This window comes from Oncorhynchus masou, chromosome 19 (genome assembly GCF_036934945.1).
Source record: "Oncorhynchus masou masou isolate Uvic2021 chromosome 19, UVic_Omas_1.1, whole genome shotgun sequence".
Classification (NCBI taxonomy): Eukaryota; Metazoa; Chordata; class Actinopteri; order Salmoniformes; family Salmonidae; genus Oncorhynchus; species Oncorhynchus masou.
Window position 1 is genome coordinate 21,183,917 of NC_088230.1, and position 15,253 is coordinate 21,199,169.

The 15,253-nt window shown below is 52.0% G+C and overlaps 1 protein-coding gene across 1 annotated transcript in view; it reads left to right on the top strand.

Moving 5' to 3' along the window:
* LOC135505991 (afadin-like) overlaps positions 1–15,253 on the top strand; it is a 134,593-nt gene that overhangs the window by 83,949 nt on the left and 35,391 nt on the right. The window contains 10 exon segments of the mRNA XM_064925310.1: positions 5,149–5,218; positions 5,415–5,506; positions 6,134–6,195; positions 7,609–7,814; positions 9,050–9,070; positions 10,388–10,533; positions 11,701–11,795; positions 13,560–13,825; positions 14,090–14,233; positions 14,928–15,126. Of these exon segments, the coding sequence (XP_064781382.1) occupies positions 5,149–5,218; positions 5,415–5,506; positions 6,134–6,195; positions 7,609–7,814; positions 9,050–9,070; positions 10,388–10,533; positions 11,701–11,795; positions 13,560–13,825; positions 14,090–14,233; positions 14,928–15,126 (1,301 nt within the window).

Sequence of the window (15,253 nt, forward strand, 5' to 3'; positions counted from 1 at the left end):
GTGTGTGTGTGTGTGTGTGTGTGTGTGTGTGTGTGTGTGAGAGAGAGAGATTCGTTCCCTGGGGTTGGGATGTGACTCTAAGCCCGTAGTTGACCACATCGCTGCCGTGGAAACAGATGCCACGTGGGCTGGAGGGGGAGGAGCCATCTGGGTGCAGCAGGTTTAGCTCTAATTTAACTCTGGCTGCAGAGAGAGGGAGCCGAAAAGAGATGTAGACAGAGGAGGGTGGGGGACAGAGAGGAGGGTGGGGGACAGAGAGGAGGGTGGGGGACAGAGGGGAGGGTGGGGTAAAGAGAGGAGGGTGGGGTAAAGAGAGGAGGGTGGGGGAGAGTGGGGGAAAGAGAGGAGGGTGGGAGAGAGTGGGGGAAAGAGAGGAGGGTGGGAGAGAGTGGGGGAAAGAGAGGAGGGTGGGAGAGAGTGGGGGGAAAGAGAGGAGTGGAGGGTGGGAGAGAGTGGGGGAAAGTGGAGTGGAGGGTGGGAGAGAGTGGGGGAAAGTGGGGAAAGAGTGGAGTGGAGGGTGGGAGAGAGTGGGGGAAAGAGTGGAGGGTGGGGGAAAGAGTGGAGGGTGGGAGAGAGTGGGGGAAAGAGTGGAGGGTGGGGAGAGAGGGGGAAAGAGTGGAGGGTGGGAGAGAGTGGAGGGTGGGGGAGAGTGGAGGGGGGAAAGAGAGGAGGGTGGGGGAGAGTGGGGAAAGAGTGGGGAGAGTGGGGGGGGGAAAGAGTGGAGGGTGGGAGAGAGTGGGGGAAAGAGTGGGAGGAGTGGGGGAAAGAGTGGAGGGTGGGGGGAGAGAGTGGAGGGTGGGGGGAGAGTGGGGGAAAGAGTGGAGGGTGGGAGAGAGTGGGGGAAAGTGGAGTGGAGGGTGGGGGGAGAGAGTGGAGGGTGGGGGAAAGAGTGGAGGGTGGGGGAAAGAGTGGGGGAAAGAGTGGAGGGTGGGAGAGAGTGGGGGAAAGAGTGGAGGGTGGGAGAGAGTGGGGGAAAGAGTGGAGGGTGGGAGAGAGTGGGGGAAAGAGTGGAGGGTGGGAGAGAGTGGGGGAAAGAGTGGAGGGTGGGAGAGAGTGGGGGAAAGAGTGGAGGGTGGGAGAGAGTGGGGGAAAGAGTGGAGGGTGGGAGAGAGTGGGGGAAAGAGTGGAGGATGGGAGAGAGTGGAGAGTGGAGGGGGGAAAGAGTGGAGGGTGGGTGGAGGGGGGAGAGTGGGGGAAAGAGTGGAGGGTGGGAGAGAGTGGGGGGTGGGAGAGGGTGGGGGAAAGAGTGGAGGGTGGGGGGGAGTGGAGGGTGGAGGGTGGGGAGAGAGAGGAGGGTGGGAGAGAGTGGGGGAAAGAGTGGAGGGTGGGAGAGAGTGGGGGAAAGAGTGGAGGGTGGGAGAGAGTGGAGGGTGGGAGAGAGTGGGGGAAAGAGTGGAGGGTGGGAGAGAGTGGGGGAAAGAGTGGAGGGTGGGAGAGAGTGGGGGAAAGAGTGGAGGGTGGGAGAGAGTGGGGGAAAGAGAGGAGGGTGGGGGAAAGAGTGGGGGAAAGAGAGGAGGGTGGGAGAGAGTGGGGGAAGAGAGGGTGGGGGGAAAGAGAGTGGGGGAAAGAGAGGAGAGGTGGGGGAAGAGGGTGGGGGAAAGAGGGTGGGGGAAAGAGATGAGGGTGGGGGAGAGAGTGGGGGAAAGAGAGGAGGGTGGGGGAAAGAGAGGAGGTAGGGAGAGAGTGGGGGAAAGAGAGGAGAGTGGGGGAAAGAGAGGAGAGTGGGGGAAAGAGAGGAGAGTGGGGGGAAAGAGAGGAGAGAGGGGGGAGAGTGGGGGGAGAAAGAGAGGAGGGTGGGGGGGAAAGAGAGGAGGGTGGGAGAGAGTGGGGGAAAAGAGAGGAGGGTGGGAGAGGGAGAGGGTGGGAGAGAGTGGGGGAAAGAGAGGAGGTAGGGAGAGTGGGGGAAAGAGAGGAGAGTGGAGGAAGGAGAGTGGGGGGAGAGGAGGGGGGAAAGAGTGGGGGAAAGAGAGGAGGGTGGGAGAGTGGGGGAAAGAGGAGGGTGGGGGAAAGAGAGAGTGGGGGGAAGTGGGGGGAGAGGGTGGGAGAGAGTGGGGGAAAAAGAGAGGAGGTAGGGAGAGAGTGGGGGAAGAGGGGAGAGGAGGTAGGGAGAGAGTGGGGGAAAGAGAGGAGGGTGGGAGAGAGTGGGGGAAAGAGATGAGGGTGGGGGAAAGAGATGAGGGTGGGGGAAAGAGATGAGGGAGTGGGGGAGTGGAGTGGGGGGAAAGAGAGTGGGGGTAGGGAGAGTGGGGTGTGAGAGAGTGGTGGAAAGAGGAGGGTGGGAGAGTGGAGGAAGGAGAGGAGTGGGGGAAAGAGAGGAGGGTGGGGGAAAGAGAGGAGGGTGGGAGTGGGGGAAAGACAGGAGGGTGGGAGAGAGTGGGGGAAAGAGAGGAGAGTGGGGGGAAAGAGAGGAGAGTGGAGGAAGGAGAGGAGTGGGGGAAAGAGGAGGGTGGGAGAGTGGGGGAAAGAGAGGGGGGTGGGAGATGGTGGGGGAAAGAGATGAGGGTGGGGGAAAGAGATGAGGGTGGGGGAAAGAGAGGAGGTAGGGAGAGTGGGGTGTGAGAGAGTGGTGGAAAGAGGAGGGTGGGAGAGTGGAGGAAGGAGAGGAGTGGGGGAAAGTGGAGGAGGGTGGGGGAAAAGAGAGGAGGGTGGGAGAGTGGGGGAAAGACAGGAGGGGTGGGAGAGAGTGGGGGAAAGAGGGGGATGGGAGAGTGGAGGAAGGAGTGGGGGATGGGGAGAGGAGTGGGGGAAAGAGGGATGGGAGGGTGGGAGAAAGAGTGGGGGAAAGAGAGGAGGGGTGGGAGTGGGGGAAAGAGAGGAGGGTGGGAGAGAGTGGGGGAAAGAGAGGAGGGTGGGAGAGTGGGGGGGAGAGGGTGGGAGAGAGTGGGGGAAAGAGAGGAGGTAGGGAGAGTGGGGGAAAGAGAGGAGGTAGAGGAGGGGAGAGAGTGGGGGAAAGAGAGTGGAGGAGGTGGGGGAAAATGAGAGAGTGGGGGGAGAGAGTGGGGGAAAGAGTGGGAGAGGAGGGTGGGAGAGAGTGGAGGGTGGGAGAGTGGGGGAAAGAGAGGAGAGTGGAGGAAGGAGAGGGTGGAGGGAGAGGGGGGAAAGAGTGGGGGAAAGGGAGGGGTGGGGGAAAGAGTGGGGGAAAGAGTGGAGGGTGGGAGAGTGGGGGAAAGAGGAGGGTGGGGGAAAGAGAGGAAGTAGGGAGAGGGTGGGAGAGAGTGGGGGAAAGAGAGGAGGTAGGGAGAGAGTGGGGGAAAGAGAGGAGGGGTGGGAGATGGTGGGGGAAAGAGAGGAGTTAGGGAGTGGGTGGGAGAGGGTGGGGGAAAGAGATGAGGGTGGGGGGAAAGAGATGAGGGTGGGGGAAAGAGATGAGGGTGGGGGAAAGAGAGGAGGTAGGGTGGGGGGAGAGAGGGTGGTGGAAAAGAGGAGGGTGGGAGAGTGGAGGAAGTGGGGGAGAGGAGTGGGGGAAAAAGAGAGGAGGGTGGGGGAGTGGGGGAAAAGAGAGGAGGGTGGGAGAGTGGGGGGGAAAGACAGGAGGGTGGGAGAGAGTGGGGGAAAGAGAGGAGGTAGGGAGAGAGTGGGGGAAAGAGAGGAGGTAGGGAGAGAGTGGGGGAAAGAGAGGAGGTAGGGAGAGAGTGGGGGAAAGAGAGGAGGTAGGGAGAGAGGAGGGTGGGGGAAAGAGAGGAGGTAGGGAGAGGAGGGTGGGACAGAGTGGGGGAGAGAGAGGGAGCGGAAGTGCCAGAATGGGGAGAAAGAGGGTAAAGAGGTAAAGTTGGGTTGCCTGCCAGGCTTGGGCTGTTGTAAGGACACTCTAATCTGATCAGTCCGGGCTGGCTGGCTGGCTGGGGTGTGGCCTGCAGTGCTGTGTCATTAACGAGGCAGAGAGGACCAGGACCCTGGCGCCCCACACGCTCACACACTCAGATCACTGCTGCAGCCTCCTCTGCTCACTACAAACACTACTCCAATCAGAGAGAGAACAGGACGGGGACACTGCCAGGTGAGACAGAGTAATGTCTTCCTATGGTTAGACAGTGGTAGGGCAGAGTTTCTACTTCTCACAGAGGAGAATGTGTTGCATTTGTGGACTATGGCTGGATAGGACATCTCCACCACATGGGCGAGGACGCTATCGTAGATGACTGGAGAATGACCTAGGCTCTCATTGACAGTAGATTTATGAGGATTCAAGAAGATGACTATATTTGCATGTTATCAGTCATTAGGCTTCTGGAGTGCGTTTGGTGAGCGGAGACTGACTGTTGATGTTGATCCACTAATTAGAGAGTCATTAAGTCTGTGTATATCTGGGCTTTAGACTAAGGACAGAATTCCCATGATGTTAATTTGACCAGCCACGTTGACTTGATGTATAACATTTGGGCTGGCTAGCTGGGCTGGTTAATTTATTAATGTTTGTGGATGTAGTGATAAACCCTAATCCACCGTTAATGCTGTGGCCTGATGTTCGAGAGGATGACATCTGGGTGAGAGAGGGAACGAGGGAGTGGAAAAGAGAATAGATCAGAGGACTTTTGGCACAGTTCTGGTGCATTTCTTGCTACTTGTACATTGGGACACGTATGTTTGCTATGGGACCTACATGCTCCATGACCTCCAAAACCTCCATGGCTTTGAACAGCAATGGCAATCAAATGACACCAATTTAGTTCAAACTCAGACAATGGGTTTTGCTCTAAGTAAGGGACTGTGTTGTGATTGGCCTGAACCAGTCCTCTCTGGTCAATTACACAGCTTTCAGTAAGAGAGGCAACATGTTCCCCTCAGGGCAGACTGTATGGCTGTACTGTAGAGATCAGGATGCGTGCGTCCTCTTGTCATGGGTCAGCATATGAAATAGTAAGTCCTTTTCTTTAGAACAGACCGCTCTGTCTTTGCGTCTGGTGTGTGTGTGTGTCTGCGTACGTGCGCCTGGTGGGTGTGTGTGTGTGTGTCTGCGTACGTGCGCCTGGTGGGTGTGTGTGTGTGTGGGTGTGTGTGTGTGTGGTACTGTGGATTATGTCTGAGCTCCTGTCATTCTGTCCCAGTAATGAAAGTCCCTCCTGCTCTGCCTGGGAGATGTTCTGTCCTTGAGCTTATTGTCTCTCTCTTTCTGGCCACCTCTCTCTTTCTGGCCCATCTGTCAAGCAGAAGTGTTCCTGAGACGACCTTTGACCTGCAAGGGGACCTCCACAGTGGGACGGCCCTCTCCACCAGCAAGGTACAGTAGCTCCCCCTCCATGTCAATGTGTGTCCCTTGGTGTTCTCAGCACTACGTGTGTGGTGGTTGTATGTGATTGCGGTCAGAGTGTTTCATATGTGTGTGTGTGTGTGTAGTTGCTGTGTTTGAGGGATTTTAGTGCCATCGTTGGGCAGCAGAACATTCCACCATGAAGTGTATTGCTGTGTTACTGCAGAGCTCAGGGAAGCTGGAAATGGAGCGTTCATCCAACGGCAGCGAGAGAGGCATGGTCAAACCCATGATCCGCGGGGAGCAGCAGGACAGCAGGTGACACACACACACCTGGAATCAATGAATTAATGGGGACATTCGTAGCTCAGTTGGTAGAGCATGGCGTTTGCAACGCCAGGGTTGTGGCTTCGATTCCCACGGGGACCAGTATGAAAATGAATGCACTTACTACTGTAAGTCCCTTTGGATAAGAGTGTCTGCTAAATGTAAATGAAATCTCCACTCTAGTTAACTCAGTTGAAGCTCGGTCAACTGCTACTCGAGACAGCATCTGTGTTTACAGTGGTGCTGCCTAGAGAGCAGTGGTACAGTAGCTTACGTCATAACTCTGTCACGCTACAGTCCCCTGCTCTGTCGGACACACCATCTCCAGCCATGCCTTGTGAACCAGGGGAAACCCGAGCCTCACTGAGCTGCACTGGGGCCCCTCATCAATAATACAGATCGCAGGGCACACACATACACACGTGCATGGTATACACACACGCCTGCTCACTCTGACGCACAGGGAAGCTCATGCACTCACACATTGGAGCAGACTGGAGCCATGCTGTACCAGCGTGTGCAGGCCCTGCCTTTGGAGAGGTGAACGGGCGTGGTGAAAACGGGTGTGGATGGGTCCTATGTGTGCTGGTTTACTGAGATCCTCTGTCCTCCCCGCAGGTCCCAGGACAGCCTGATCCCAGAAGTGACGCTGCCGGCCAGCATCGAGTTCAGGGACAACTGTGAGTCCTTCTCTGCTGGAGCTGAGTACTGGCTCACTTTGCCCTTCTTTCTCACTCTTTCTTTGTTTCTAGCTTTTTCTCTTCTCTTACCATCTCTCTCTATACCTGCTGTGTAGTTTAGTAACATCTCTCTCTATACCTGCTGTGTAGTTTATTAACATCTCTCTTTGTACCTGTTGTGTAGTTTAGTAACATCTCTCTCTATACCTGCTGTGTAGTTTAGTAACATCTCTCTCTGTACCTGTTGTGTAGTTTAGTAACATCTCTCTCTATACCTGCTGTGTAGTTTAGTAACATCTCTCTCTGTACCTGTTGTGTAGTTTAGTAACATCTCTCTCTATACCTGCTGTGTAGTTTAGTAACATCTCTCTCTGTACCTGTTGTGTAGTTTATTAATATCTCTCTCTATACCTGCTGTGTAGTTTAGTAACATCTCTCTCTGTACCTGCTGTGTAGTTCAGTAATAGTGTGACTTAATGATAACTAGATAAAGGCCATCCACACCATCTTGCTACAGTTCATTAAGCTGGTGTCTGACAGGTATTGACTCATTGTCTGCAAGCTGCCGCCTACTGGCTTTTAATGTTGTCCACTGCCTCTAGTGGTTTTATTGAACACGGTCATGTTGACATTAACTGAAATGTTATTATGTAAATACGCACATTGTTAGACCTTAGTACCATAGAGGTCATATCTGTATGACTGTCAACATTAATTAGTCAAGCTGTGAAAATAGCAGGTGGTAGCATGCAGGGCTCTTTCTCGCTCCCTCTTTCTCCCTCTTTCTCCCTCTTTCTCCCTCTTTCTCCCTCTTTCTCCCTCTTTCTCTCTCTTTCTCTCTCTTTCTCTCCCTCTCTCTTTCTTGATCGAGCAATTGGTTGATTACCATCTAATCAATAGGGAGCCAAACCCACCAGTCCGTTCTGTGAATGACATGCAATGATTCTCCAATGAACGAATGTACTGCTACTTCTGATGTGATGGCTCTCCCGCTCCCCCTTTGGCATAGCTTTATTGGTTTAAGCCATTTTACTTGCCTTTCAAGCCCTATTATATGCAGAACCTTGTTTGTGGACTCTAGTCTTGGGCCCGGCTGAAATCAGTCTCTGTGTATTTGAAGTTGTGTGAGCTTATGTGTTTGGCCGTGGAGCAGAGAGAGCAGAGGCCTTTGATTTCTAATATCGGGGGGGGGTTGCTCTCTCACAACTCTCTCACAATGCACTATAAACAGCCCCTGCTGGGGAACCAGGAAGCCAGGGTTGGGGACAATGTTATCACAAGGCCCTTCTGTAAACACACAAACATGCACACAGTCACTCCTGTAGCAAAATCAGGACTGACCCATCTGCCTGTGTCACGTGAACTCACACCGCACCGTTGTCACCCTCCTTGCCCCCCCCATGCACCCTCCAGCCGAAGATACCTTCCTGACGGCCATCATCAACTACACCAACAGCTCCACGGTGCACTTCAAGCTGTCCCCCACCTACGTGTTGTACATGACCTGTCGCTACGTCATGTCCAGCCACTACCGGCCCGACATCGGCCCCTCGGAGCGCACTCACAAAGTCATAGCCATCGTCAACAAGATGGTGAGCATGATGGAAGGAGTCATCCAGGTGAGTGTCCATCCTGCCTCCTCGCCGTCTTTTTCTCCTCCTCATTCTAATTAGGGGGACATTCAAGGTTTATGGCCTGGGTTTGGTGTGTATATGACCACGTTATATCCTCAGCCAGTTGCCTGGAAAAAGGACACTCTGACAAAAATACTTTTCTTCTCTGCACTTTCATGTTTTTCTTTTGATTAGTTCATTTCACTTCCCTCTAGAGATGCAGGTGACCCAGGACCGAAACAAAACCCCAAACCCTGTAGCTGACTAGGTAGTCGTCCCGGTAGTCGTCCCGTCCCGGTAGTCGTAGTATTTCTCTTGGTTTATTCAACCAGGTCATTTCCACGGAATAATTTGTAGAGGCGTGAAGCCCATGTTATGTCTGTGTGTCCAGCGTCTCTGTGTCCCCCTCCCTAATGTATTCACTGAAACACGCTGAAATACAGGATCATTGTGGTGTTCCAAAAGCACTCTCAGCCAGCACAAAACCCAAATGGCATTTTGTACTAGTGTAGCAGTAATACCCATACTCTGGGACACCAACCCTGAGTTGTGTGTGAAAAACCGAAATGGCCCAAATAGTCCAAAACAATCAAACCTAGCAGAGTGTGACAGACTCCTCACAGCACTCTAATATGGTGTGAGTTTAGACCTGTTTGTCAGGTCAGTTCTCATGGGATTCCTCATCCTCTCAATATACAACCTTAAAGACACTCAATTTACATACCGTTTGGAGTCTGTTAATAGATAGATGATTATCTGTCTACACACTGACGTTGTCTGTCACAGACACATACTAGACACACACAGTGCAGGGGCATTGGGGATATCTGTCTGCGTTGCTCTGTGTGTGTCTAATAGAAATCATCCTGATGATTTTGGAAATCAGTCTTAAACCTTCATGAGGGACATTGGAAATGTAATCTGTGTTCCTTAATCAATCTGCACACAGCAATGTCCCTGCCTCCTACAGGGAACAGAATTGTGGGTACATTCAAAACTAGTTTCTGCCAGTAGAGTCAGTGCCTTCTCTTGCTATATTTAAAGGAAAAGCCATTTCCCATACACTACCAAAGTGGAGTTCATGTGTATTTCACATGACCATTTGTGTGTGTGAGTGCTGTGTGTTGTTCTGTTGACATACCTGTGTGTGAATCTGTCCATGCCATGGCTTTTGTTGACAGTCTTTCTCTGTCCTGTGGGATGTCTGTCTGTCCCCCCCCCCCCCCTCACCTCTGTGACAGGAGATTCCTGAAGTGGACCAGGTAGGACACCTAACACGTTGCTCGGGGAGAGAGCGCTCTCTCTCTCATCTCTCACTCAGTCTCGCCCTCTTATCGTCTCAGTCAAGCTTCGCTCAGTCCTCCATGCTTCTTTTCTCCATAACAGAAACCAAAAACCCCTCAACCAAACAATCCCTTTTCCAACAGCCAAATAATCCCTTCTCCAACAGCTGGACTCTAAAACACCAACATAATAACCCTCATTCAGCCTTCAACCTGGAACATGTGGTACTAAAACCAACAACAAATCTCTGATTGTGGCAACATTGAAATAATTGTAATTTCCATGTGACCTCATGCTTTACTGCACTTCAGTGTGGATGAGAGACAAACCCCAAAGTTCTTTTGCTTTTGTTGAATTTTTCCCTTCTCCATTTTTAATTTTGTCTGTGGTTTGACATGGTTGTTCTTTTGGATGCGTTCTGTCCTGTGGCCGTTCTGAAGTGGGGGTGTTGTCGTTTCTTTGTGGGGATAGACGAGTGCGGAATACACACGGACCAGCGCCGGCCGAGACAAGTCGGGGAGGACCTTGTGTATCCCTTATTCTTTGTGTTAAGGGGACATTGACATTAGCTCATCACACAGACCAGACACTGGGCTCTAAAGCTTTAGCAGCCTGTTCAGTTTACTCCTGTTTATTTCTGCTACATGCTAGAGGTGTTCAAGAACCGCTTCACAGGCTAAAATACATGAGAACTGAGCTGAATGTCCATCCCAGACCAGTATTTGTTTGTATACTGGTTGATGTGGAATGTGGTCCCCTTGCAGAGACGCAGTAGCTACTGCTAGAGGAAGTAGACCGCATTTATATCAGGACATGCAGGGAACTGCTCCACACAGAAGCTAGCAAGATAATACAAGTGGAATTACATTTCCTGTAGGCACTGTTCTAACGTCAGGTTTCCCTAAATGGTTACGGTTCGGATTGGGGGAGGGTCAACTGATCTTAGATCTGTGCCTATTAGCTGTACAATATGTTTATTCAATATATTATTTGATATGACAAAGAGCCTGTTAATCCAGTAGTCTACTCTGCACAGCCCCCCCCTTCAAAACTGACCCTCTGTAAGAGGCTATAACTGGGGGCCAGTGTCTGGTTCTGGACGTCTTGGATTTGGGTGGGGTAGGGTGGCAGGTGCACGAGTCTATCCCTTGAGTGCTGCTACTGCTCATGGCTGTGAGTCTGAGAAAGTCCCCCCTTCACCCTGTGTCTGTCTATACCTCCTCTCTGACCCCCTGCTCTCTCTCTCTCTCGCTCTCTCTCTCGGTCTGTCCTGCTCTGTGATTGGTGTATTCCAGAAGCAGAAGAACATTGCGGGGGCCCTGGCTTTCTGGATGGCCAATGCCTCAGAGCTGCTCAACTTCATCAAGCAGGACAAGGATCTGTCGCGCATCACACTGGACGCCCAGGACGTGCTGGCGCACCTCGTCCAGATGGCCTTCAAGTGAGTGGCCCCGACTTCCTCCCTACCCTCTGGCCCCGTCTCTTTCCTAACGCCTGGTCCTCTCCTCTCTGTAGTTCGATGCTCCTCCGTCTTCTTGGCCAGCCTCTCTAACTGCCCCGGTTTGTATTCTTTCCACTCCTCTTTGCCCCATCATTCCCACTTCTTGTTCCTGTCCCTCTTCTGATCACTTCTCTGCCCCCCACTTTCTCACCCATGACCTGGAGACCAGGCTTTACCTTATCCTGCTCCCAGCTCTGTTTGTGTGCTAGTCACACGGTGCAGCAGCCCACACTACCCTGTCAATCCTGTGTATGTCATGTCTGCATGTACGCCATCAGGGCTAACTCAAACCACATGTGAGTAATAGTATGATTGGACAATTATTATGCTAATTCTAGATCAAAATGTGAAGTACCCTGCCATTGCTGGCATTGATTCTCCTGAGTGAGAAAACAAAATATAGATGTCGGCTGCCCATGGAAAAATGGCCCTCGTTCACAATGTCCTAGCTAGTGGTTAGCGGCCCATGCTAACTTCTGCCTGAGCTGTCCCATGAGCAATAAAAGTAGCCGAGGGACAGGGGGTTAAGCAAGATAATTGTGTTGCTTCAGCTCAGACCATGTAAGGATCTGGAGGAAGTAAATCTAGCCCTTGTCCGTACTGTTTCTGGAGTCTGTGTGTGGATGCAGGAACACAAAGGGGAGCTGTGAATATGTGGAATGTCTTGGGCCTGGCTTGTTGGCCAGGCTGGAGCAGGGCTGTATGGGCCTGAGGAGGGGGAAGGTCCCAGTAAAAACCATCTCCACGTCTTTCCCGTTCCCCTGTTCTGCTCGCTGCTCCCTGGAATGGCTCGCTGAAACAACTGGTGCTTTGTCTTTTTCCCGGAGCAGAGCGGTGGCCGTGCCGCCCAGGCCAGACCACTGGTTTACTGTGGGATTCCAGAGGAAGTCCCGTTAGGGCTGTGTGTGTGTGCACGTTTCTGCATTCTTCTGTATATCTGTCTTTTATGTGTGTGTGTTGCTCTCAGGACAAGTGTTGCTCTCAGGACAAGGGAACATATGTGTGTTTGACTTCATGTAGGTGGACGTATATGCATTGTATGTGTCTTTTTGTTTATCCATATCCGTGTGGACCGTACAGAACCAATGTGTTGTTGTGTTATCTCAGGTACCTGGTCCAGTGTCTACAGTCTGACCTGAGTAACTACATGCCTGCCTTCCTGGACGACCCAGAGGAACAGAACCCTCAAAGGCCCAAAATAGGTGACTCACCTCTGTTCATACACGGTGTGACACTCTTACTGTGTATATATTAAACTCATCCAGGCCACAGTGGGGGGATACTGTTACATTTGGAAACTCAGCAACAACAAAAAAAGTCCTCTTGCTGTCAACTGTTTATTTTCAGCAAACTTAACATGTAAATATTTGTATGAACATAACAAGATTCAACAACTGAGACATAAACTGAACAAGTTCCACAGACATGTGACTAACAGAAATTGAGTAATGTTTCCCTGAACAAAAGGGGGGGGGGGGGTCAAAATCACAAGTAACAGTCAGTATCTGGTGTGGCCACCAGCTGCATTAAGTACTGCAGTGCATCTCCTCCTCATGGACTGCACCAGATTTGCCAGTTCTTGCTGTGAGATGTTACCCCAGTCTTCCACCAAGGCACCTGCAAGTTCCCGGGCATTTCTGGGGGGAATGGCCCTAGCCCTCACCCTCCAATCCAACAGGTCCCAGACGTGCTCAATGGGATTGAGATCCGGGCTCTTTGCTGGCCATGGCAGAACACTGACATTCCTGTCTTGCAGGAAATCATGCACAGAACTTGCAGTATGGGGGGTCATGTAAGGATGAGCCTGCAGGAAGGGTACCACATGAGGGAGGAGGATGTCTTCCCTGTAACGCACAGCGTTGAGATTGCCTGCAATGACAACAAGCTCAGTCTGAATGATGCTGTGACACACCGCCACAGACCATGATGAACCCTCCACCTCCAAATCGATACCGCTCCAGAGTACAGGCCTCTATGTAACGCTCATTCCTTCCATCATGTGAATCCGACCATCACCGTTGGTGAGACAAAACCGCGACTTGTCAGTGAAGAGCACTTTTTGCCAGTCCTGTCTGGCCCAGCGATGGTGGGTTTGTGCCCATAGGCGACGTTGTTGTCGGTGATGTGTGTTGAGGACCTGCCTTACAACAGGCCTTACAAGCTCTCTGTCCAGACTCTCTCAGCCTATTGCGGACAGTCTGAGCACTGATGGAGGGATTGTGCGTTCCTGGTGTAAATCGGACAGTTGTTGTTGCCATCCTGTACCTGTCCCACAGGTGTGATGTTCAGATGTACCCTTCCTGTGCAGGTGTTGTTACATGTGGTCTGCCACTGCGAGGACGATCAGCTGTCTTTCCTGTCTCCCTGTAGCGCTGTCTTAGGTGTCTCACAGTACGGATATTGCAATTTATTGCCCTGGCCACATCTGCATTCCTCATGCCTCCTTGCAGCATGCCTAAGGCACATTCATGCAGATGAGCAAGGACCCTGGGCATCTTTCTTTTTTTTTAGAGTCAGTAGAAAGGCCTCTTCAGTGTCCTAAGTTTTCATAACTGTGACCTTAATTGCCTACTGTCTGTAAGCTGTTAGTGTCTTAACGACCGTTCCACAGGTGCATGTTCATTAATTGTTTATGGGTCATTGATCAAGCATGGGAAACGGTGTTTAAACCCTTTACAATGAAGATCTGTGAAGTTATTTGGATTTTTACGAATTATCTTTGAAAGACTGGGTCCTGAAAACGTCATGTTTCTTTTTTTGCTGAGTTTATTTACATTCACAGCTAACACCGTATGTCACTCGGCTTGTTTTTTAAAGTGAGCCCTCTAGTGGGGACATAGTGTATAGAAATCAACTGAAACCTTGGTGGACTGGTTATTCACTAAGTACTCCAGCAGTAGTGGAAATGTAAAAAGACATTCCTCTTCCTTCCCCTCTTCCTCATCCATCTCTCTCTCCCCACGTAGAGGATGTTTTGCACACACTGACGGGCGCCATGTCGCTGCTGCGTCGTTGCCGTGTCAACGCGGCGCTGACCATCCAGCTGTTCTCCCAGCTCTTCCACTTCATCAACATGTGGCTGTTCAACAAGCTGGTGATGGAGGCTGACTCTGGACTGTGTTCACACTACTGGGGCGCCATCCTCCGGCAGCAGCTCAGCCACATCGAGGCCTGGGCAGAGAAACAGGGCCTGGAGCTGGCTGCTGACTGCCACCTCAGTCGCATCGTACAGGTATGATCTACCTATCTTTGTCCAGCATGGCACACCTGTTAGCTACCCACTGTTTTCCATATGGTGACTTACTGTAGGCAGGGCAGGCTCTTCAACCTCAGAACAATGGTTTTTATTGAATACTTGTCAGCAGCTCTGGGTGATGCTTTAGGAGCCGTTGTTCCTATGGAAAGTTGTAGGGGAAGGACTTCAGCGTGGACAAAAGGTCACTTTAAATCAAGTCCTTCTCTGTCATTAATTGTACTCTGTTCTGTTCCTCCCCAGGCTACGACTCTCCTCACCATGGACAAGTACTCCATGCAGGACGTGCAGAACATCCACAACACCTGCTTCAAGCTGAACTCCCTGCAGCTCAACGCCCTCATGACCAACTACCACTGTGCTCCCGACGAGCCTTACATCCCCCCAGTAAGACATGACTGCATGCTCCTCTATTCACGTGCGCGCTCCTCTATTCACGTGCGCGCTCCTCTATTCACGTGCGCGCTCCTCTATTCACGTGCGTGCTCCTCTATTCACGTGCGTGCTCCTCTATTCACGTGCGTGCTCCTCTATTCACGTGCGTGCTCCTCTATTCACGTGCGTGCTCCTCTATTCACGTGCGTGCTCCTCTATTCACGTGCGTGCTCCTCTATTCACGTGCGTGCTCCTCTATTCACGGGCGTGCTCCTCTATTCACGGGCGTGCTCCTCTATTCACGGGCGTGCTCCTCTATTCACGGGCGTGCTCCTCTATTCACGGGCGTGCTCCTCTATTCACGGGCGCGCTCCTCTATTCACGGGCGCGCTCCTCTATTCACGTGCGCAGTCACACACTAGAGATACAATGAATGACTCTGAAGTGGAGAAATGGGGGTTTGCAGTTTGAAGTATTGCTTAACACAAGTCTCCTCCCATAGTTGTAATGTGTTGGAGTTTGAGCTGTTATTTTGGGGTAAACATTAGCTAAGCTCACCGCTTGACTGATCTTCCTAGCTCCCTTTTCCAGTCCAGGTTGCAGTTTCTACTTTGTGGAATATTGAGGAAAAAGGGACTATTACACACATCCCTCTCCCCTGATGTAACTAAACCCCCATTGGCCCGTCTGGTGTCTCCCCCTATAGGAGCTTATAGACCACGTGGTTGCCGTGGCGGAGAACACAGCAGATGAGCTGGCTCGTAGCGACGGCCGAGAGGTCCAGCTAGAGGAGGACCCCGACCTGCAGCTGCCCTTCCTGCTGCCCGAGGATGGCTACTCCTGTGACGTCGTGAGGAACATTCCCAACGGATTCCAGGAGTTCCTGGACCCCCTTTGTCAGAGAGGTACTTGTGTGGAGGAGGATACAAAAATACACTCTATTTCGGAATGTCACACCGGTTGTGTTCTGTCTAAACCTAAAGTTGTGAACCAATCAGAGGCTGGGCTGGCCTGTGTTTGTTTTGTTGACGC